The following is a 25617-nucleotide window of genomic DNA, read 5'->3' on the forward strand; positions in this document are numbered from 1 at the left end:
AGACCTTGGGATGATATAGTAACACAGCGACTATTTGAAAAATATGACGATTTATGTTTATATAAATCTGATGATTGACTTTGAACTCTATGAGGTAGTAATAATATACAGGAACGTTAAGTATATTCAGTGAACTCGAATCGTATGAAAAGATAAGGGGAAAACATTTCCTTAATACACTACTTTCCTCTGTCTTTTCATTTCCCAAAGGGAGAATATGTAATATTATTTAAGCTTTTTTTAATATTTTTTTTTTATTTCACTGTTGTATATGTTGAATGATTAATACTAATATACTCCATAGACATGATGAACTGACTACACGTAAATTACGTAAAGAAAATAAATATTTAATATAAAACACTAATATTTCGTGAAGATTGAATATGCAAAAAGAATGGACAGTTACATTAAGCGAGACGGAATGGTAACATATGTTCCATACTTCCTTTCTACCGCTCTCTGGACAATCAGAGCGGTAAAAAGGAAGCACCCTGGACAGTCATATGATACTGTACTATTGGAAACCCGTGGGAAATGTAAACAGGTTATTACCAGAGCAATAAACAAGTTAAGCCAGTGGGCAAAGGAGCGCACTGCTGCTACACGTGTAGTGAAACCAATTATCCGCGGGATCGGAAAATCCGTCGTCCTTTGTAGTGCAAACAAATTTCATTATTTTAAAAATTCCCCATACAAGTGGTTTCGTAAAATAACAAGTCATTGCTGCTTGTTTTAAATAACATTGCATCATTCATGGACATAAGAAAAATAAAACAAAAAATAATGCTAGAAACAAAAAAAAAAAAAAAAATCACGGGCTTTCTATCTAAATAAGTTTTAAAATGTCCAGTTTTGCATTTAGATATCACAAGAATGTTTAGCTTATGTTTTTATTTATTTATTTGTTTATTTTTTTACCTATTTAACCCAATGAAACGTAATGTGAATTAGCAGTGTTTTTCAGTTATCCAGGCTCTAACGTCCTCCCTCAATTACCACGGATAATTGACGTTTTACTGTATTTAAAAGTACGGAGATAGTTTAAAAAGAAGAATATAGTAAATTAAATTACAGCATTTGTATGAAAATTGCACATAGAGTACCTATACAATTAATAGATTATTCATGTAAAGTGAATATAAAAAGTATAAGTTAAAGAATGAATAACTAAAATCTAAACTAGATCATTATTCTTTTTGACGTACACTTCTTATATTCATTTACTTGAATAATGTGTTAATAAGGAGTGACTCGTGAATAGGTACTCCCAATTTTTCTCGATATATAAATATATTTATTAATTTATTTATATTTGTTTGTAATATATTTAATGTATCATCAACAATCCTATACAATTCTCTTATTTTGTATTAAAAAAATAATAAAAATCCATCTTGTAGCACTTAGGAGGGCGAAGGACGCTAGCAGTACTGTGTACGTAGGAGCACTACTCGCGCAAACATAGAACGTCATAGTGAGATGCAAGCTATTAACGTAATGCGGCACTGTCCGTTGCACAGTTCCACTGTTGTTTATATGCAGTTTGCGCCACTGGTAAACTGTTCGTATCTGCTAAATTATTTAACAAGGATAAATTAGCTAATTTTAAGAATAAATTGCCTACGGAAGAAATAAAATTGACCACTGAAGCATATCCCATGATCAACTTGAAAAACTTGAAACTAAACTTCGAATATTCTACAGTAGACCCGACATGCATGATTATTGTAAATTAAATGACTTGTTAAAATTTATAACAGAAAATAATTTAGATTGTGTTCTTAGTGAAATTACTGTATTGATAAAAATTCTCTTGACAATCCCTATGACTACATCAGAGTCTGAACGCTGTTTTTCAACATTAAAGAGAATAAAAACATTTCTGAGGAGCACTATGAATAAGGATAGGTTAAATGCACTTGCGATGATTTCAAAGGAGAAAAAAATTCTTCAACGGTCACACAAACATCAAGGAAAAAGTCATTAACCTTTTCGCTCGAAACAAAACAAGAAGAATGGATTCTAATATAATATAATGGATTATTATAATAAAAGAAAAATAATATTATTATTATTATTATTCCTGACACCTCCAAGGAGTCCGAAGACTCATCGCGGGAGGACACCTACAACTGTCTCAACCACTACACCGCACCTCTACTATGAATCATCTCCATCAATGCCTGTAAATTGCGTGTGTTCTGAAGGGCCGATTTGTCTGTATGCGGGATGAAAAACCCGAGCTTCCGGGAGAAAAAACCCTGCTACCTCCGTATGAGATCGGCTAACTCACGTTCGATTGAAAATCGTCAAGATAAAGATTCCTGCCATGGCGACGAGAATCGAACTTAGGCCTATTCCAATCGCAGGGCGCAATGTACCATCGTTCTTCCAATTGCGCTAGGAGGCGCTTTTAAAGTAATTTAGAATTATACTAAACTGTATAATTTTATCGATAATAAACCATATTTTTTCATGTTTAATTTTTTTTTTTTTTACATCTTTACCATAATTTTAATATTTTATCCAAACATTATCACATTAAAAATGAGGATGTTAGAAAAGCACTTGTCAATCTTATCATTCAGGAATGTGCTAGTAGATACAGTGTGTATGTATATTTCGAAAGTTGCAGCACACCCACGATTTCAAGCCGCGAGCCGCCATGTTAATTGTATATGGAATTTAGATGCAGTTTATATGCAAATATTATAATTTAATTTTAAATTGATTTTATTTGTAATTTACTAAGTACTTTCTAAACTGTCTCTGCACTTTTACAATACCGTAACGAGGCGTGCGCGTCTTTACTCACTGCCTCGGGTTCATATTAGTATCATATGACTGGCTGGAGAACAGCAGAACGGAAGCGTTTTGTAACGACTGTTACTATTCCATTCTCGATCCATGCAAATCGGTTTTTGTTTTGTTTTTATTTTCACTCTTTAATTAACATAAAATTAAAGACTTTTATTTGTATGCACACCTGGTTATTCGGATGGAAAGGTCCAAGAAAAATTCCAGTGGTCAGTGACTAGATCGAATATGTAATGAAATTCTTCTGTGGCAAACTTAAAGATTCCTAGGACACTGTATACTATTACTACTGTTATTACTATTATTATGTTACACCTCCAAGGACTCATCGTAGGAGGGCACACAACTCACCATCTTTCCTTTTAATCCTCCAACTAAGAACAGCTGCACTACTACTATCCACACACATCGTCATCTACTGCTCATCACAACCAATAGTATTTTATCTGCAAATTGTGTGTGTTCCCATGGCTGATATGCTTTTAGGCAGGAAGAAAAAACTGTTACCTCCATGTGAGATCGGCTAACTCACCTTCAGCTGAAAAAGTCCATATAAAGATTTCACTCCTCACGACGAGAATCGAACTCAAGTCTTTTCCAATCGAAATACGCAATGTCCCTTTCTTCTAACTGCTGCACGGAGTCGCTAAATACAGTAATATTTACGCCTATCTTCGTTCTGGATTCGAATCTTGTCTACGTTGCGAGGAATGTTTTATCATAACTTTTCATTTAGAGGTGCGTTAAGCTTGTCTCATGCAGAGGTGGGGTTTTTTCCTGCCAGAAACTCGGATTTTTCATCCCTCAAAACAGGTAACCAACCCCGTGAACGTACTTATTAACAAGTAAAATATTTATCCTTAGATGGATGCAACCTCAGAAAAATGGCAAGCTACATTAAGTGGCCTAAAACCTCTAATTATCGACTCAAGCAGTCTAAGAAAGGACGAGAAGTGAATGGATGGAATATAATATAAGAGGAATCTTGACTTTTTCATCTGAGGATTGAATTTGCCAGTCTCATACAGAAGTAAGAGGTTTTCCTCCTGGCATCATGGGTTTCTCCTAATTCAATACAGGATAATTGGCTGGAGAACACATGCAGTTCACAGATAAAATAATACATAGTGGGCAGCAGACTGCATGGTGCAGAAGGAGGATACCACAGTGTAGAAGAACAGACTGTTTGGTGGTATGCAAGGTAGCAAGGTAGAATGGCCTCCAACAATGAAAATTTAGACTAAAGGTTATTACATCATGTAATAACAAACCCTCTAATGCTTGTATTAAAATAATAAATCTGCTAATGATTTTTATTCCCCAAATGAGAAGGCGAGGCTGTATAGACCCAACTAACTTTAAAAACTGGGGGATAGCCAACTCCACCCTTGGTTCAATCATGACAGCTCACACAAGAGCATTGGTTATTTTTTGATTGCTGCCATCACATGTTCCCTAACTGTAATACTGTATTATCGTCTGAAATAAGTTCTACGATCAATTTTATTGAGTAGTGGGATTAAAAACCTGAATTTAAAGGAGAAAAAAACCTTACTTATCCATGCTAGAAATCGACTAACTTGGAAACAGGTTGAAGAATGGATTAGAAGTACCTCTAGTCATCGACTAGAATCGGACTTAGAATGGCCTAGCTCTATGGATGCAAACATCATTTCCACAGGACGACTACACGAGCCATATTGGATTTGTTATTTTCAATGAACTACAAATTTAAGTTCTTCCTACGAATTTCAAAGTGAAGAAAATATTGGCAATGAAATTTTGTCATGATCACTTTTTAACATTCTCCCTAACTTTTTTTTATATTGCATTTTTAATGACGTACAAAAATGTGGTAAGTTAATATGATTATTTTGACCAATTTTAAACTGCGATATTAGAAATATTTTAGATTTTCCTCAGGATTTCAGTATATATATCCTCTTATTTGCATTGCAACTATGAACTACACACACACACACACACACACACACACACACACACACACACACACACACACACACACACACACACACACACACACACACACACACACACACACACACACACACACACACACACACACACACACACACACACACACACACACACACACACACACACACAAAAGGAAATTAAATGACTTTATACCGAGAATGACAAATTTATTTTTAAGATACAACTAGTTTCGTTGAAATACAACTTCTTCAGGTATCATAGGCAATAACAGACACGTGAAAAAATACTTTAACAGATCTAGTATGAAACAAGTACATTTACAAAATAATGCTTGCTAGAGTTCCAATTGAAGTTGACTACGTGCGTGAGCTGGTATTAGTGAGCCAGTATTGGACAGTGGCAATGTGCGCATCAGAAATATTATAGCTAAGGCTATTATTAATATGAGACGAATCAAGCGATATTTCTTTAGATTCAATTATTCTTCTTTCCAGTTCATCATAGCACACATGGATAATTAGAGGTTTTTTTTGCCAGTCAACAATGTGTTGGCGACCATCATCTGCGTTGATGGAGAAGAGAACGTGGCTAGAGAAAGCGCTGGCTCTGGTTCTGAGTTTTTTGTTGTGAGAAATGTCTCTTTGATGTTCTTCCATGCATAAAAGGATGGATTTAGCAGTTTGGCCGTAATATGGTTTGCCACAATCACACAAAATCTTATAGACTCCTGGATACTGAGTAGGAAGATGTTTCATTTTAGGTCTACTTAGTATGGAGCGAATTTTAGGGAACGTAGTGAAGCAAGTTCTAATGTTGAATTTCTGATGCATTTTTGCCAGTTTCGGGGAGAGAGAGAGAGAGAGCTGGTGTATGGTAACGAAATAAAACCTCTTGGTGGAGAAGAATCTTCAAGAGCAGTTGAGTAGTGGACAGAGAGAAATTTATTAATCTTTTTAAGAGAGAATCCATTGTTAACGAAAGACTTTTTAAGAAAATTGAGTTCATCTGTTTCATCTGTTAATAAAGATCTGGCACGATGTGCTAGGGTTGAAATAATACCAAACTTTTGTGGAGGGTAGTGATGGGAAGAAGCATGAAGGTATTTGTCTGTGTGAGTGGGTTTTCTAAAAATGGAGATTTTGATGTTCTCAGCGCATCTCGTAAGTTTTAAGTCCAGAAAGGGATAACATTCGCCGGATTCTAGTTCAAAGGTGAAGTTGATTTTCTGATGAAACTTGTTGAGGTGGTCCATAAAAACGTTGAGGTTGTTGATACTGTGTTCTCAGATGAGAAATACATCGTCAATGTAACGATACCAAACTTTAGGTTTAAGAGGTGAGGAATTAATAACTTTTTCTTCAAAATCTTTAAGAAATATGTCAGCAAGAATCGGAAAGAGCGGACTGCCCATAGCTAAACCTGAGTTTATCATATTTGAAGTATCCTCAGTTCATACAGTGAGAAAGTAAGGAGAAAGTTTTTTGGATAGTTTCTTCTGGAGAAGGTATAGAACTTCTTGAGTAGGGACATTCGTGAAGAGGGAAACAATATCGAAACTTGCCATTAAATCTGATGTGTTGAGTTTGATGGCTTTCACCAAAACTGGCAAAAATTCTCAAGAAGTTTAACTTCAGAACTTGTTTCACTACGCTCCCAAAACTTCGTTCAATACTTAGTAAACCTAAAGAGAAACATCTTCCAACTCAGTTTCCAGGAGTGTACATGATTTTATGTGATTGTGGAAAGCCATACTATGGCCAGACTGATAAATCCATCCTTCTACCTTTGGAAGAACACCGTAGAGATATCTCCAATAACAGGACTAGAGCCAACGCTCTCTCTAGCCACGTTCTCTTTTCAGTTAACTCAGACGAAGGCCGCCAACACATTGTGAACTGGACTCAAACTTCAAAAATTTGTGCTATGATGAACTCGAGAGAAAGATTGTCGAATCTAGAGAAATTTCTCTAGATTCTTCTCATATCAATAACAGTCTAAGTTTCTGACGCACACGTTGCCTCTGTTCAGTATTGGTGCACTCGCGACAGCGCGTAGTATACGTTTGTTTGGAACTCAAGCTCGCTTTTTGTTTTCAAACACGCTACTGTCTTTTTTGTACTTGTTTTGTTATTACAATTTTAAGTCTCTGTAATTCTTTATATATTTCTTTGATTGTAATACCTGAAGATGTTGATCAATTCAAAGAAACTAGTAAACTAGTAGTATATTTTTAAATATGCCATGTCATTTTTTTTTTCTCTCGGTATCAGTCATTAAAGCTTTTTCATATATATATATATATCTGGAATTTGTATCTATTTTCTATTTATGTGTATGTTTCCAACAGCATTTTTTAGTCTTATAATAGAAGGCCTGTGTAGCTCAGTGGAAGTGACGCTTGCGTCCTCTGTGCTTGGCCGCTCGAAGTTTGACCTAGTTCTAGTCACTAACTAGAGGAACTTTTTCCAAGCCTATCTTCGACCGGTTCCCGAGTTAGTCGATCTCTAGCACGGGCAAGTGGGTTTTTCCTCCCGGAAACTCGGGTTTTTCGTCCCGTAAACACAAGAAAATCGACCATAGTACCCACATTATTTCAGACAGTGACATATCTTGTTAGGGTTAGGTCCAAGAAATGGCAGCACTTGTTTGCCAGCCTCTTCATCAGTGGCTGCTATAATTAGTGATAGACATGGGCCAGCTATCTCTGATTGGCTACCAGTGGAGATTGAACTGCCCACTCAGTCTCCAAAAGCTAGATAGGGTATAAAGACCTCGCCTACTCCCTATTAGGGAATAAAAGGCGTTAGTTGATTTTTTATAATTATATATGTATATTATAAGACAAAAAATGCTGTTGGAAACATACACATAAATAGAAAATAGATACAAATTCCAGATTGATTATTATTATAATATTACATGACACCTCCAGAGAGTCTAAGGACTCACTGTGCGAGGGCACTCTACTTCACTAAATACATCTCACCCTCACCACTACTACTACCATCAACGTCAGTGGTGCACCCAGGGTGGGGGACAAGGGGCCATATCCCCCCTAAAGAAAAAGGAAATAAACACTAGAAAAATTTCCAAAAGCCTTTTCCTAATTAAAATTATTATTTTTTAATATTTATGTTGTGTCTTCTATTTTTATACTACTTGTCATGCATTGGCAATCACTACAGATTTCAGTCATAGGTCGTATGCAATGCGTAGTGTGTATTCGTAAATTGTCCACTCAACTCCCCCCCCCCCGAAGATTAAAATTTGAGTGCTTGGGCCCCCTTCAAGATTAAATCCTGAGTGCGCCACTGATCAACGTTATCTCATCAACTCATCATCACCAACAACAATATTTTTTGTCTGTAAATTGTGTGTGTTTTGAAGGCCGATTTGTTTGTATGTGGGATGAAAAACCCAAGTTACCAGGAGAAAAAACTCTGCTATCTCCATGTGAGATCGCTTATTCACCATCAATTGAAAAAGCCCATATACCACAATGAGTCTCTTGATTCCATGGGGGCCTGAATAATAATAATAATAATATAAAGATTTTCCGTTTTCATAGTGAGAATCGAACCCAGGTCTTTTCCAATCGAATGGTGTAATGTTCTGCTATTCTTCCAATTGCGCTAAAATCAGATTAGTGCTTGAGATTGGCGATGATTTTCCATACTACGGTAAAACAGTCCTACTGTTGATATTAGAATACAGGAGTGCTTGTGTTGTGGTGGGTGCTAAACTCAGGGAGGAATAATATCTACTATGGCAGCATTGCCATTCTCTAAGTCATTAAGCTGAATTATCTGAACACTATAATATTAAAATAAACTATTCAGTGAGCGTGCTGTGTGAGTGAAGGAAATTTCTTTAATTCAGTCGTTTTACTTTATTTATATTCGTATCTTACCAGTTCAGGAGAGAGAGAGAGAGAGAGAGGTGCTAAGAGAGTAGACGAAATGTATCTTGATCAGTAAAGGAATTTGTGGGTTTTTGACATACCACAGTTAAATAACTAAAATACATCTCATGTATTTTTAATCACATAAGTTTCAGAAGTATTTCAGTTTTAACTTAGTACACAGCTGAATGCATTAGCTTTATTGATGACGATGAGAGACAAAGCAATAATATCTCCTGTTAATTTAACTTAAATATTAATATAATGTTTAATTGTTGACTTTAAGGGATAACTAACTTAAGGCAAGGCGAGAGCTATGTTTGTCGAGATCGCTGTGAAAAGATAAGTTTAAAATTTAAAATTATGTGTGGCTTTAGTGATAATTAGTTTTTTAAATGTTATTGTATGATAGTTGTAATTGGTAGGCGATGTTCAGCGTAGTTATAATTCTGTATTTCTCTGTGTTTCCTGTGTGCAGTTTTGAGCGTAAGTAAAATGGTGGTTTGAGATGGCGCGAAAGACGAATGCGAGTGGCATGGATTTTTGGAAAATGGTGAGATGCTGTGAATACAATATGTATACTTGGGGGAGAGATTGAAGATGTTTATGTGGAGAGGATAAATAGTAGAGATGAGACAGTCTGCGTGTGTAAGACGTGTAGCATACTTATGGGTTATGAGATATCATTGATGTAAGCGATAGCGTGCAAAAAATCGTGAATGTAGCTACAAGAGTAAGCGAAGTCGACGGTACGACTGAGTGCTTGAACGGTAACAGTGGGTAAAAGTGACAATCACCTAGCGATGTTGATTGGCAATGACAATTGATGACAATGTGCATAGATTGTGGCGGTGATGATCAGTTAGACGCCAGATGTGCAAGGAATTAAAAATGAGATTTGCTTAAATGGCGCTGAAAAACGAATCGAAGATATGAAAGCAGAGTTGCTGAAGACGTGGCAAGAGATTAAACGTATGAGGAATGAACTGAGGAGAATTACAAATTTGCATGGGAATGCGAGGAAGAATGGAATGAAAGATTTTTAAAGAAATATCAACGAATTGAGTGTGGCAACATACAGAGATTGGATGATAAGAGGTGTGATGAGTGAAAAGGTGCACAAGGATTGTTTTCCTGGAGGTAGAATGAGCACTGGATAAGAGTAGTACATGAACAAAAGAGTTTGTAGTGGCAGTTGGCTCTAATGATTTGACCAGTTACAAGAAGAATGTAGGAGGTGGGGATGTCATAAGGCTGTTAAGGAGAGTAAAATATAACAGTGGGATAGATTAAGTAGTCAGTATTTGTCAGAGTATGATAATGATGAGTTGAGAAGGCAAGCAAAGATTATGAATGGTATGTTAGCAGAGTTGTGTGAGGAGAAAGGAGTTAATTTTGTGAATGTATGGGATGAGTTTCAGAGACAGATAGAGCTGTATAAAAGAGATAAGCTAGATTTGAATGGATTTGGTGAGTCAGTTGAAGAAACTGTTGCTGCAAGAGAGAGAAGGAGAGCGAGTGACTGAAGTGAATATAAAATCTGAGGAAGCAAGAAGTGTTGTGGGAGAGTAGGGGAGGCGAGTTTGTGAATTGAGTTTGTGTGAGGTGCAGGGCCGTCGCCAGATTAGATCGTGCCCTGAGGCAAACAATTAAATATCACCCCTGATGGATTATAAGACAAAAATATAAGAAATCTCCAATTGCTATTTTGCTTTTATTACAAGAGAAACATTAACTCAAAATGATTACATAATAATATTAATTAAATGTTTGCTCTACGAGGATATCGCACAATAAAACTGTTTATAAGCTCTTCTAAATTTAAATTGTAAGCTATGTCCACCTCTATCGATATAGTTGCTAGACCAACCAATATTTCTTGGGTTATTGCTGTTAATAAATAATTTTTAATCAGTTTAAGCTTGGAAAAACTTCTTTCCGTACTTGCTATGCTAACAGGAATTGTTAGTGTAGCGACTGTGCCTACCACAATATGGTTGAACGAGCTTCCTTATTAAGCCATGCTGTGAGGCAAGTTGCCTTTATTCTACACCCTGTCGATGCTACTGGAGAGGTGAGGGGCATGAGTGAAGACAGTGAGAGAGAGAGAAGGAACAGAGAGTAGACAGGAAAATGTGGGAGGTCAGGGTGGACAGGGGGGACACTGCATGAAAAGTGTAGATGATGGTTTCAGGAGTAGATGTGTGGGTGTGCAAGAAAGGATTAAGACAGTCAAGAATGTGGGGTAAATTTAGTCCTGGGGAGGGGTGTAATAGCAATGATGATAGACTGGAATGGACAGGGGAAAATGTATAGGAGTCATGTCCAAGAAGTGGGGTTAGTGAGACTTGTTATAGAAACAGAAATGAGATAGTGTGCATGTTTGCAAATGCTAGAAGCATTCTAAACATGAGGAATGAAATTGTAGCATTGATAGACTTCACCTGTCAAAAACTGTTGGTATAAGTGTGAGATCTGGTTGAATGAGGATGACATTCTGACAGGAATAGAGATGGTGGGATATGTATTCTTTTGTGAAGGCAGACAAAGCAAAAAGGAAGGAAAAGTGTTATGGATGATGGCAGATGAGTTGTGTCCATCTAGGGTGGAGATACAAGTGGTTTTGAAGCAGTATGATGTGAAGTGGAGGTGAACAGGATGAAATGTTTAGTAAGTTGTTGATAACATGTAAGGCAATGAGAAGGAATTGTTCAGACAGATTGGTCTGGCTAATCATTATGGGTGATCATTATGGGCAATTTCAGTTATGGTAATATAGACTGGAATGCATCAGAAACCAAAGAGAATGAATTTTTTGAGTTTTTAATGGATCACTTCATTAAGCACTATGTAACAGAGGCCATTGAGGATTTTTGTTAGAGAGGTTTATATGAAGAACTATGAGGCAGATGATTATGACAAACTTAGGAAGCTGCTTAGAACGATATCCTTGAATGAGAAATTGCACGAGAAGGAAATCACTGCTGCTTGGTCTCTACTCAGGAAGTATCTAGCAGAGGGAATGATTGAATGTATTCCAAAGGTCAGGAGATTAAATAAGGTTAAGTGTAAAAATGGATGATGGAAGAGGTGAAGCATGCAATCTGGAAGAAAAGGGCACTGTGGAGGTGGCACAAGATGAGTGGAGATAATCAGTTACATAGGATATAAAGACCAAGCAAGGAAAGTAACTCACTTAGTAAGGGTAGCAAAAGTGTGGTATGAGCAACAGTTAGCAAAGGAAACTAAAAGAAATCATAAGGAGTTTTTTTGATATGTAGCCAGTAGAAGGAAGAATGATATTGGTCAGAGATAATGGGAGAATGATAGACACTGAGGACATATAGTAGAGTGTTTAATGAACAGTCCATTAAAGTATTCTGTCCTAGTGATTGTAACATAATGTAGAACTTGAGAGTAGTTGGGAATAGCTTTAATGTATGTTTTTAACATGAGTTTCAGGTTCCAGAGGAGTGGAAAGATGGCAAAATTGTTCTGCTTCATAAAAGGTGGAGAGATGGGGGTCATAAGACTAAGGTTTTGAATTATATGCCATTCTGGTTGCATGGAGTTGTGGTCAAGGTGTTGGAGAAGCTATTTGGGATAAGGATTCAGAATTGGGTGGAGAGCAGTAGAATCCTCTGTAATAGACAGCATTGGTTTGCTAAAGGTAGATTGTGTTTTAGCAATCTCCTTATTTAGTATAACAAGGTGACAAATACATTGGACAAGGGAAATGCATTTACAGTAGTATATTTAGATTTTACAAAGTCCTTCAATAGATTGCCACATTACAAACTAGTAGTCAAATTTGAACAGATGGAGTTAGAGTGTAGATTAGTGTGTGTTGGATTGGAGATTGACTGTCTGGTAGGTATCAGCAGGTTGTGTATGGGGAAGTGATATCCCAGAAGAGGAAATTCACTAGTGGCATGATCCAGGAGTCTGTTTTGGTGCCATTGTTGTTTAATTTTGAATGTAAATGACATCAGAAGGGGCTTAAATGGTGATATACATTTGCTTGCAAATGATGCAAAGTTGCAGAGAGTTATGAGAAGTAGACCAAATATTGTAGCTTGCAAGAGGATTTAAATAAACCATCTGAATGGACAGTTGTTTGGGTATATCAGTTTAATGTTGCAAAGTGCATTGTTGTGAAATTTGAGAAGCAAAGATTTGGAAAGCAGTGTATAGGATTAGTGTGGAATTTGCAGGTGATAGTGGTTAAGGAATCGAAACTTGTGGACATTTTGCTAAAATTGTGAGGCCAACACAGCTGATTATGGAAATGATGCAGAGAGCAGTGTTGTGTAAAAGGTGTTTTGATTCTTTTATACAACAGTGCTCTCTGCATCTCTGGAGATTGGCTGTCTGATAGGTATCAGCAGATTGTGTATGGGGAAGTGATATCCTAGAAGAGGAAATTCACTAGTGGCATGATCCAGGAGTCATGGTCGGATGATATTGGTCAGAGATAATGGGAGAATGATTGACACTGAGGAGATATAGTAGAGTGTATAATGAACAGTTCATTGTTGTTTAATTTTGTATGTAAATGACATCAGAAAGTGCACATATTTGGTCTCTAGGTTTTCAATAGGATGTTGAGATGTTGGAGATAGTGCAGAGACAACTGATTAAGTTGGTTTCTGATCTCTGGAATGTGAACATGAGGACAGATTGAGAGAATGCAAATTACAGAGTAGTGGATAGAAGTAAGAGGGGAGACACGATCAAGATGTATAAGTTGGTAAAGATAATTACCAGATTAGTGTGGATGAGATGTTTCATAGAATATCTGGAGACATGGAGAATGGGAAACCATCCCTGGAAGCTGTATAAGCTGGGTGTGAAGTAGATGTTTTGCATAGAGAGTGGTTGGCGATCGGACTGCATTGCCTGAGAGTGTGGTGAGTGCAGGAATGGTGAATGCATTTCAGTTGACGTATGATGAGCCGTGCATATAAAAGTGGGGCCTTCCATGTTGACTCCATGGAGGTATGTTGATGATAATGATGATAATAATAATATAATAATAATTGTTTTTAGTTTATTGTTGTTAGCCAATTTACTCTCTAAATATATTGGTTCAATTCCAGTTGCTGAATATAAAACCTTTATATCTAGGCAATTTTTCAGCTGGTTTCTGATTTAGTCAGTGTTTGGTAAACAGCAGCATGTTTTTTAACTTTGCAACTTGGAAGACTCAATTGTGAAATAGAGAATTTGAGACAGTAATATCAGTTTCTGAACATGAGATGGGAACAATCTCTCTCTCTCACACACACACACACACACACACACACACTGTTTTAAATCAGGAGAGACTAAATATACCCATATTCTACTGGTTTACAGTAGTTTTCCTTCCACTTTACAAATTTCTCAATTTTTTTTTCTTAAAGTGCAATTAAATATTTAAATGTAACAGCTTGTTATTAAATGGTATTAACTTGTCTATCTTTTTACATCTAAAAGTTATTATTGAAAACCAAGCTGTTGGAAGTTTATTTTGCACTTGGTTAGACTATAATAAATTTAGTTTAATCCTTTATCCAAGTGTAAGCAAACAAAGTTTGCACCTGAAAATATCTTCAGGACTGAGGTAAGGTAGTGCAACACCAGGCAACTCCGAGCAAAGGTGGACCAAGCTCTCATCACTCCTTGTCTCAGTATCTCCCATAATGCAAAGCACATCTCTTTGTGGACATGTATACTGCTATGCATTAAGGGAAGGGCCACTACCCAGACTGGTTTCATCCTTTATTGAAGTCTCGTCAGTGGGAGGCAGACCCAAACGTGGAGGATACAAAGGCAGAAGCAATAGGAGGGGTCATATTTACCTATACAAGTTGCCAACAGGTGTACCACCTTATTATTGAATTACTCTGGATTTAAAGAAAGAGGTTGGAAATTTATTTTGCACTTGGTTATACTATAATAAATTTAGTTTAATCCTTTATCCAAGTAAGCAAACAAAGTTTGCACCTGAAAATATCTTCAGGACTGAGGTAAGGTGGTGCAACACTTGGCAACTCCAACAAGGCGTGATGAGAGCTTGGTCTACCTTTGCTCGGAGTTGCTGGGTGTTGCACCACCTTACCTCAATCCTGAAGATATTTTCAGGTGCAAACTTTGTTTGCTTACACTTGGATAAAGGATTAAGCTAAATTTATTATAGTCTAACTAAGTGCAGAATAAACTTCCAGCATCTTTCTCTAAATCCAGAGTAATTCAATAATAAGGTTGTTCCATTGTTGGTAACTTGTATAGGTAATTATGAGTTTACCAACAGACTGAAACCCTATAAATCTCTACCTCAGTCCTGAAGATATTTTCAGGTGCAAACTTTGTTTGCTTACACTTGGATAAAGGATTAAACTAAATTTATTATAGTCTAACTAAGTGCAGAATAAACTTCCAGCATCTTTCTCTAAATCCAGAGTAATTCAATAATAAGGTGGTTCCATTGTTGGCATCTTGTATAGGTAATTATGACCTCTCCTATTGCTTCTGCCTTTGTATCTTCATCGTTTGGGTCTGCTTCCCACCGACGAGACTTCAATAAAGGTCGAAACCGGTCTGGGTAGTGGCCCTTCCCTTAATGCATAACAGTATACGTGTTCGCAAGGAGATGTGCTTTACATTATGGGAGATACTGAGACAAGGAGTGATGAGAGCTTGGTCTACCTTTGCTCAAAGGTGCCGGGTGTTGCACCACCTTACCTCAATCCTGAAGATATTTTCAGGTGCAAACTTTGTTTGCTTACACTTGGATAAAGGATTAAACTAAATTTATTATTGAAAACCAAGCACAATCTTTATTTTAGTATATTGTTACTATATTGATTTAAGTTGCTTATTGTGTCCTTGTGATCATCATTCTGGTTCCTTAATGCATGAATAATGATCACAACAGGTTCCATTCTGGCTTGTTTCCATAAATTAAGGAACAAAGAGAAAAATCACGAGAACAGTGGTTAAAAAAACATCTGAAAGTCAGGTGCATTATGTAAATGATTCTGAGTCTGGTGATCATTATTCAAATTGGTGATGCAGTCAGCAGTATATTCAATGACCCATGGCATGATTGGTGACGTTTTGGAGTAGTACATTTTATTTTGGGAGTGAGAACAAGACATTTCATGATTGCAAAATTCTTGGATATGGCTGCAAGACATCATTTAACAACACATCATTCCATGGTTCATTGATATTTTAACCAATTCGAGCAGCCACAATCAGCATCCTGGAGATACAGCAAAGGTCACTCATTACAGTTGCAGTTGGAACCAACATTCCAGAGTCCTGATATGACTTTGGTCATTCATCTTTGGACCCTCGCTATTGTTTTCACATCACAATGAAAACTAGGTGACCAAATATTAGCACAACAGTCCATATGTGGTCTGACTAATGCCTTATATATATTCAATGTATGTTTTTCATAGCAGCAGCAGTACAATGTTAACATCTTGCATTTATTAATATTAAAACATTAATCCCACTCATTTGTTTATTCAAATCTTCCTGTAGAAAATTTAACATCAGCACTACTTCTGATAATTCTGTCTAATTTTGCATCACTGGCAAACATTTGAAGATCCCCACTCAATCCACATGAAATATCATTAACAACTAATTTAAACAGTACGGTACCAAGAACAGAACCCTGAAGCATACCATTAGTCACCTTCCTTTTCTGAGACACTGCTTCATCATATACAGTTGGCTGGTATCTTTCAGGTAGTCAATCTTCAATCCATCTAACCAATCTGTTATATAATATTGCTTTCTGTATCTTATACACCAATCTGTTGTGTGATAATCTATGAAATGCCTTTGCAAAATCCAAAAAATCACTGTATATGAATCTTCCTTATCAAACACATTCATCACTTTATCATAAAACATAAGCAGATTACTAAGACAAGACCAGCTCTTCACGAACCAGTGCTGATGATCACAGAGAATCTTATGTCCATCAACAAAATCCTGTATTCTATTTCTAAACAAATTTTTCCAACACTTTGATACACAGACCAGTCTAATTGGAAACTTCTGTTCTCAAACCATTCTTGTGGAGAGGTATTATTTTACCTTTTTCCACTCCTTAAGAACCTTCTCTACTGAAAGACTTTCACTAAATAACTATGTCAAGGGCATGGCTAACTCTTTTGCACATTATTTAAAAACAAATGGTGATATGTCATCCGCTTTCTGATTCTTTAACCTTTAGATCTCCTAATCCTTGCCTCCTCCTACATGTTGCACTCCATCATTCACAATGATATACACTGATAAAGCATTTGTTAAATAATTCCAGTATAATTCGTTATGATTACTGTCTAACATAACTATCCATCAGTGTCAACTTGCCATAATTATACCGATGTCTGAAAGCTAAGGATGAACTGCATTCTTACTTGTATATGAAAAAATTTTCATGACTACAGCCAAATATGTACATAAATTTATTGCTGGCATACTATTAAATTATATTACACAAAAAATGTATTATAAATATGGACTACTGTACACAGATTTGGTCACATGGTTTTCAAAAGGATGAAGAGATGTTAGAAAAGGTCCAGAGGCAATTGACTAATCTAGTTTCTGATCTCTGGAATCTTGAATATGATGAAAGGTTAAGAAGATGCACTTTACAGAGTTTAGTGGATAGCATTTTTTTATTGCAGTGACTTCACTCCAGAATGCTAATATGGTTATACCTTATAATACATCTCCTGCTGCATCAGTTGTCATGCAGAATAATCACGGCGCATTCAGAGCTTATGCAGAGGGTCCTGTTCAAGAAGTATATTACAGTCTCCAGCAGACGTCAGCGATATTGTGAATGAGCAACACAGAAGGTATAGGATTAATCTTAGAATTACACATAGGCACATGGAATGTTCGGATGCCTACAGATGGGTAGGTACTCTTGAGATTGTCTGTAAAGAGATGGATAGGTATAAAATTGACATCCTGGGAATTACAGAGACCAGATGGAATGGAGAAGATCACTTCAAAAGACAGGATGGTAAGCTAGTTGTTTACTCAGGTGGTGACTCAAAGCATCATGGGGTAGTCTTCAACATGTGATACTGAAGACAGCTCAGGCAAGAAGCCTTCTTGCCTCTGACCCCTTTAATGAAAGGATACTTTTTATTTGACTTAAGGCTCATCCTACCACTGTATGCACCCCACATGGACAGGCCTGAAGAAGAAGAGAGCTAGGAATTCTATAAAAACTTACAGACTGGTTTTGACTGTGTACCAAGGAGAGACATACTTTATGTCTTCGGGGACTTAAATGCAAAAGTGGGAAAGAGTGTGAGAGTCAGGCCAGAGTGTGGCATGTTTCGTCTGGGTGAATGTAACACCTGTAATGAAAGACTGTTGGAATTTTTCCATGTTAACAGATTAGTTATTATCAATACCTGTTTTCAGAAACACCCATGATGGACTTATACTTAGATATCTAACATTGATAGCTCAAGGCACCAGATTGATTACATCCTGGTTCTCCAGCAGTGGAAGACAAGCATCTGTGATGTGTATACTTGTCCTGGAGAAGATTGTGATACAGATCATCAGCTACCAGTACAGCCACTCTGGGCTTGCAGACCATGCTCTGGATACACGCCACAGAATACGGTAGAAGAAAGCCACAGTAATACACCACAGCAAGTATAAATTTGAAAGACTATTCATAGAATCGGCCTCAGCCCTAAGAAACAAGCCAAAGTTCAACAAATTTGGATGGATGAGACTGCCCCAAATTTGGGAGACATACATCTGGAGAACAGCCCAACGGCCAAGAATACCTAATATAGCCCGCTAGGGGGCACTATCAGGACTTTAGAAAAAAAAGTAGTTTCCTCGCATTTGCTGTTTTTAGTGCCTGTGCTGTGTCTTAATCTTATGTTCCCATGAAGATGGCAACATGACGTTGCCATCTTCATGGGAACATAAAGATGGGAACCGAAATATAGGAAGTATATATTAAAGTTTATTTTAATTTATATTCCAGTGTACGTTGTAAATTCCTTAAGTTATTTAGTAATCAGATCATCAGCTAGTAAGAGCCAAAGTAAGACTCCAAAAACTTCAAAGTCAGACACATCCCACTAGCTTGGATGTTAGAGAAAGTCCTAGTGGATTCACAGAAGAAATATCAACTCAGTTGGATGATTTTTTGGAGACCGATGAGGAGAACTCACCAGAAATGCTTTGGGAAGGAGTCATGGGACTGAAGAATATAAGAGATTACATAGAGAAGTCAGAAGAGCCATCAAGCAGGACAAGGAAAAGTTCTATACTAATAAATGTGAAGAGATAGAGTTCCAGATGAGGAGACAATTATAAAAGGATGTTTTATTTAGTTCATGACCTAAAGCACAAGTTTAAGCCCAAATTGAAAGTCATCAAAGACAGGAATGGAGCATTACTAACAGAAGAATTGAAAATCAAAAACAGATGGAAAGAATACTGTGAGGAACTGAATAGTACAGTGGATAAAGAAACTTTGGAGGAGCCCTCTCACCAGGAAAATTCCGATTTGGAACCTCCTCCGCTTAGGTATAAAGTTGAAAGAGCAGTTAAGCAACTTAACAGCAGTAAGACCTCAGGTGTAGATGGAATCCCAGCAGAGTTAATTAAGGGAGATTGGATCATGGCCTAGAGATTAAAAGAACTCGATTTTCATACCACTACATAAGAAGGGAGATATGAAGGCTTGCAAGAACTATAGAACTGTTAGTTTAATATCTCATGCAAACAAAATTTTATTGAAGATCATGCTAAATAGGATTGAAGCCAAAGTAAGAGCACCAGAGATCAAATCCTTTGCCATAGACAGATCATAGAAAAATATAAAGAATTCACACTCCCTCTGGTAATGTATTTTTAGACTGCCCGAAAGCTTTTGATTGTTTTCAGCATGTGAAACCCACAGTTTCACATGCTGAAACCAACATAGGTTGAGGAAACATAATGGGTTTCCTCAACATACTATCAGGTTGATAGCCAACTTGTACAGGGAGCAAGAAGCCATGGTAAAAAGGCATTGAATTGACTGATTGGCTTCAGGTTGGAAAAGGAGTTGGGCAAGAATGTTTACTTTCTCCTGACTTTTTAGTATTTATGCAGAGGATATCATGCTTGAAGCATTGGATAAGCTCAAGACAGGAATTAGAATAGGTGGTAGATTCATTGGTAATCTGAGGTATGCTGATGACACAGTACTCTTTTGTAATGAGAAGGAAGAACTAGGACAAATTCTTGACAAGATTAAAGTGTTAACAAGATCAGTAATAACAGAGGACTTCAACTCAATCCTAGGACTTCAATCCTAGCAAGACAAAGATTATGGTTCTCAAAGGAAATACAAACAGAGAATCCCTTGAGAAACAAGTGTTCTTTAATGGAGAAAGAATTGAGGAAGTCAGCAAGTTTGAGTACTGGGATCCGTTATTAATGTGAAGAATTACTGTTCAGAAGACATCAGAAGAAGTTTAGGAATGGCTAAAACGACAGTCAGAGACTTGTCTAAAATCTGGAAGGATGGATCTATTTCCATGGGAACAAAGTTGAGGATTTTAGATGCAGTTGTTTTTCCAACAGTGACTTATGGATGTGAGACTTGGAACCTAAAGAAGTCAGATGAGAAAAGCATTGTAGCTGCTTTTGAGTTGTGCTGTTATTGAAGGCTGTTTAGGATATCATATACTTAAATGCTTACAAATGAATGGGTGTTAGAAAAGATCAGTAGAACTTGAAGGCTCCTTAAAGATATTGACAGAAGAAAGTTAAAATATTTTGGACACATTCAAAGGATGGAAGGAGGACTTCTCAGAACAGTAATAGAAGGTAATGTTCCTGGAAAAAGAGGAATGGGTTGACCGTCAATGAGATGGATAGATTGTATGTGTGTGTGTGTGTGTGGAGTGACTGAACTTCAGAGAGTTGAAACCTCCAGAAAAGCATACAACAGGACTACATGGCGAGGCCTGGTGTGGCACATCATCAAGCATCGGAGTGACCATACAGCATCTGTGGATGTCCAGTGTACATATGGATAGGAGTGAATAGGAGGAAGAGGGATGATATGATATGATAGAGATGTACAAGTTGGTAAGGTTATAGGATCAATGTTAGAAAGGTTTTTCATGAAATGGCAGGAGGTCAGAAGAGAACAGGAGGTTATCCCAAAAGCTGTATAAGGTGGATGTGAATAAAGGAGTGAGAAGCAGGTTGTTTGCATGCAGAGTTGTGAATGATTGGAATGCCTTGCTTGAGAGTGTAGTATCTGCAGAGTTTTAGTGTGTTTAAGGCAAAGTATGATGAGTTGTGTGTGACAAAGGGTACCTCCTAGATGAATCTCTGACTCCATGAGGTCTTGGGATTATAATAATAATAATAAATTTCATTTAAATTAAATTGCAATATGTGTTTGGCAAAAGTTCCAAAGTTACAAAATGTACAGTGCTTATAGAAAACTATGTAGAGAGACATTTCAGTATGGAATATGTCTACCCCTAACTGTGATGCAACTCTCACAACATTGTACCATGCTTAGCACTAAGTGATTCAGGAGTTCTTGAGGCAAACTGGTCCACTCCTCCTCCTCAGAGTAAGGATAAGGCCTTGTTTGTTTTCTGGAGGGGAATTTCAAGCAGCAATGCATCTCTTTATTGCGTCCCAAATGTGTTTTATAGGCTTAAGATCTGGAGAACGTGCTGACCACTCAATTTGATTAATATCCTCATCCTCCAAAATTATCTCCACTGCGCATTTACTATGTGGCGTGGCATTGTAATCCACAAAAATGAATTCTTCGCCTGCAGCATGGAACAATGAAACATGACATTGAAGAGCTTCGATGCAGTATTGTTCACTAGTCATAGTCCCTTTTTCCACACTTGTAGTTCGGTGCATCTGTTAAGCATAATGCCTTCCCACCTCAGCACCGCTGTATCTATCCCTTTGAAGAACATTCTCATGATGGTAAGTAGTACCACTTTCATGCGAGGTCAAGTGTAGTCTATAATTGGAGGAAAGACACTAAAACAACTCTCATCTTTAAAGAGTATATTAGTCCATTGGGGTTGTGTCCAATTTTTATGGATACACCACTGAAAACATGCTGTACAATGAGATGTGGATAAAGGAACATCCTTTAGGCCTACTTGTTGCAGACATCTTGCCATAGTTTGTCGAGGTATCCATGTACCTGTGCTTGAGTGGAGCCAATTTGCAAGCTGACTTACTGTGGTATGTCGAATAGTTTTGCTGTTATAACCAAAAATCTGTTTTCATGGTAGAGCAAGGGCAACCTCTTATCAAGCGTCTGCAATCAAATTGTCACTTTCTGCAATTAGATTGTCACTTTTCTGACCTGCAATTTATATTCTTCATGCATCTGTTCACTTCAATCTCTCTTGTACTTCCTCCATAACAACACTGCTTGCTTGATTTCACTGTTTATCCATTTCACTCCTACTCTATTTATTCACTTAATTCCTGGTGTGTAGTCATGCATTGCTTGTTTTAGTTACTACGTTATCACTTACCATGCACTGTCAACAACTTTTCAATACAATTCATCAAACCATTGTATTGATGCTATTTGAGTATGGAGCTCCTCATATTCATCCACTTTATAGTTCCATATATCGATGTTTTTGATAACTTTTCCTGTTTGACTACCTTCCAAACCAATACCTCGTGATCATTTTTACCAATAGGTGGCAGTGTTGGTGCCTCATTCACAACCACATACTGCAAGGATTTCAAATCAAACCAAATCACATCTAACCAAATCTAATGCTAATAAACCTTTTGTTGCTTTCATCACATGCTGCTTTAGATAGTTATCCCACAGAAACTCATCAAATTCACTCTCCTTGTACTACGAGGGTTGTTTGAAAAATTTAGTACATTTCCAATAGATGGTGGCACAGTTTGTTCATTCCTACCATGTTGGCATGTGGCATATTTTTCATGACTCCTGGCCAAATTTTAGCCACGTGCGACACGTAGTTTTCCTTTGGCAAACATTTAAAATGACCGTGTTTGCATTTTTCATAAAAATGGAGTGAGAAAAACGAGTTTTGTGCAGTGATGAAATACTTTTATTTGAAGAAGTGGGCTGCCATGCAGATCAAAGCTGAGCTGGATGCAGTTCATGGGGACTCTGCACCAGCATTAAAGACTATTTATTTTTGGATAGATGAGTTTAAACGTGGTTGTAAGTCCATCGAAGATGAAGCATGCTCTGATGCCCGACTGAGGTCACTACAAAGGATATAATTACTAAAATCCATGGTATCATTATGGAAGACTCTCGAGGAATTATCACGATAGACTATTTGGAAAAGGGTAAGACAATAATAGGAGTCTCTTATGCATCATTGTTGGACCGTTTAAAAGAAGATCTGAAAAAAAAAAATGGCCCAGATTTGCCATTTTTTCTACGGTTTCCATCAAGAGAATGCACCGTCCTACACATCAGCCATCGCAATGATAAAATTGCATGAACTGAGGTTCAAACTGGTTCCACATCCAGCGTATTCTCCGGACTTGGCCCCGTGAGTTCTTCTTATTCCCAAACTTAAAAATTTGGCTCAGTGGGAAAAAATTCTCTTCGAACGAGGATGTCATCAAGGCTGTCAATGACTATTTTGCACAATTTGACAAATCCTACTTTTTAGATGGGATTAAAAAATTGAAAACTTGCTGGACCAAATGTGTAGACCTCGATGGAGACTATGCTGAGAAAAATGGTGTTTAACTTATTTTATACCAAACTTTACAAACACCCCTTGTTAATATACTATTCTGTTGATCTCAACTTCACATCAGACAGCTTCAAAATCTTCACACTTACTACTATTTTCCACTAGCACTCTTGAAGGACACAATTCCTTTGCTTTTCATCTGGGTTTCATCCCCAAGAAACCCAGGGGACCAGACTTGAGCCCAGTAATCCAGATGTGGCATATCATAGCTTTATAAAGAGGAATAACAACTTCTTTATCTCTACATGGTAATGTGTTCTTCAATAGCCAAGTAATCTTATGGTCTGCTTTAGCAACCTTAGCAATATGTCCTCTAAATTTTAACTCTCTGTCTACCACCACCACTAAGACTCTAACTTCATCTATTTCCTGGAGTACAGTGCTCCAAATGTGGTACATGGCTTGTAATCTATTTACCAAATAAATTTTCTCCATATTTTTTCACATTCATTCTTTCTTATATCATAGCAATAGAATTCTTCTGGGTTGTCTTTAGCTTGCAGATACCGTTTCTTTTCATACTCACACTTAGTTTTCTAAGAGTTACAACTATTGTACAATAGTTGTAACTCTTCTAGCCTATTTCTTATAATTTTCATAATTGACATCATCCTATTTGTACAGTATACCTTCCACATCATCTTTTCTTAAGAATCTCTTGCTCAATAAGATGCATTATTTCTTAATAGATTTTAATAAGACGCATCCATTTCACTTCCACTCTGTTTATCCTTCAAACTCTAGGATTACGTTCTGATAAGCATAATTGATGTATTTTTTAAATACTTCCCATACACTGCTGATATCCTTCCCATCTAGCAACCAATACCGTGGGAGAAAACCTGGTATTCTCCTCAGTTTGTCATAATTTTCTGCTTTGAAGTTCATCACATAGCCTTTTCTGAGTGGAATATCTATACACTTAGCCACTTCCCAAGTCAGTACAGTATGATCACTATCACCAATCCTAGGCACATCAGTCGTGTGTTTTATGGAAACACCCTCTAACACTATAATTCCTTCAAGTGCCTTCTGTCACATGCTGCTTAAGGAAGTTGTCATGCAACAGCCCAGTAAATTCAACTTCTGAAACTGTAGGAATAGAGAGAGGGAGTAGGAGAAGGAATAGGGACATATGTGCAGCAATTGGATTAGGTGTATTAAAAAGTTGTTTACTTAAATCTATCTTTTTGCTTACTTAAAACCTTATTCAATCAAAATCCTACCGGCTGCACCATTGTTAAAAAGTTGTTTCTTATTATTATATCTATGTTCTATATTTATTTATCTCTTTATACTTAATTTTAATCTTATTTTTATATCTAGGATTGTTTCCTCTTCTGATACTGGCGAATTTATATTTTGCTGCGCCAGCCAGTATCCTATAGTAGAAAAGATCCTTACTCAGGGAGACAATACTAGATTCTTAACTTTCTTACCCAATATCTTACTCAACTTCCCTATAGATCTAGATTATTGCAGTCGTGACCTAAATCTATATTTATATTCACTCACTAAATCCTTCCCACCAAAATCAGGTTCTATTTTTATAAGTGGTAATTTTGAATCGTAATCAGGCATGACTCAGGTTCAGGAAAATATGACATGTTTATTGGAATATCTAAAACACAATACAAAATTCATACACTTAATTATGTTCAATACTAAATGAACTCGAACTAAGAGATTAACACATTCAAACTAATTAAAACTTATAAGGCATGCTAAACACTGTAATTACGTATTGGGATACAAATCAAATGATAATAAGTTAAGCTAAATAACTTCCTGCAGTATCACTCATAAGAACAAACTATCAACCATTCTAATGTTACTGAGACTCTAAATTCTACCTTTCATATCGCATCAAGTTAATTCTATCACATGCAAGTTACAAAAATCTCTCCTAAACAATTCTTATTCATAAACGAGGTTAAATTTCTAAATAGTGACTGTCCACAGAGTTCCTTATTATAAAGTTCTTAATTTCATAATTGTAAACAATCTTCTTTCTTCTAATGAACATTCACACAAAATTAGAACAATAGCACCTTACCGACCTTTTTTCTCCACGTCATTTTGCACCACGTGTTTGTCCAGATATTTCTCATCTATTTTGGTTGTCTATATGCC

The 25617-nt window shown here is 36.8% G+C and overlaps 1 protein-coding gene across 3 annotated transcripts in view; it reads left to right on the forward strand.

Moving 5' to 3' along the window:
- The window catches only part of hgo (homogentisate 1,2-dioxygenase), a 455401-nt gene that overhangs the window by 730 nt on the left and 429054 nt on the right, over positions 1-25617 (forward strand). Inside the window, exon 1 of one of the 3 annotated variants that reach the window (XM_090395871.1) lies at positions 13489-13678. The exons of 1 other annotated variant lie outside the window; for it this stretch is intronic. In XM_090395871.1, the coding sequence (XP_090251997.1) occupies positions 13628-13678 (51 nt within the window). In that variant the 5' untranslated portion in view covers positions 13489-13627. Of the gene's footprint in view, positions 1-13488; positions 13679-25617 lie in introns of those variants that run through there. One more of the 3 variants, XM_090395870.1, reaches the window with a different exon arrangement.

The sequence above is a fragment of the Typopeltis vanoorti genome, chromosome 7 (assembly GCF_054136105.1).
Source record: "Typopeltis vanoorti isolate ZY-2024b chromosome 7, IOZ_Tvanoo_1.0, whole genome shotgun sequence".
Lineage (NCBI taxonomy): Eukaryota > Metazoa > Arthropoda > Arachnida > Uropygi > Thelyphonidae > Typopeltis > Typopeltis vanoorti.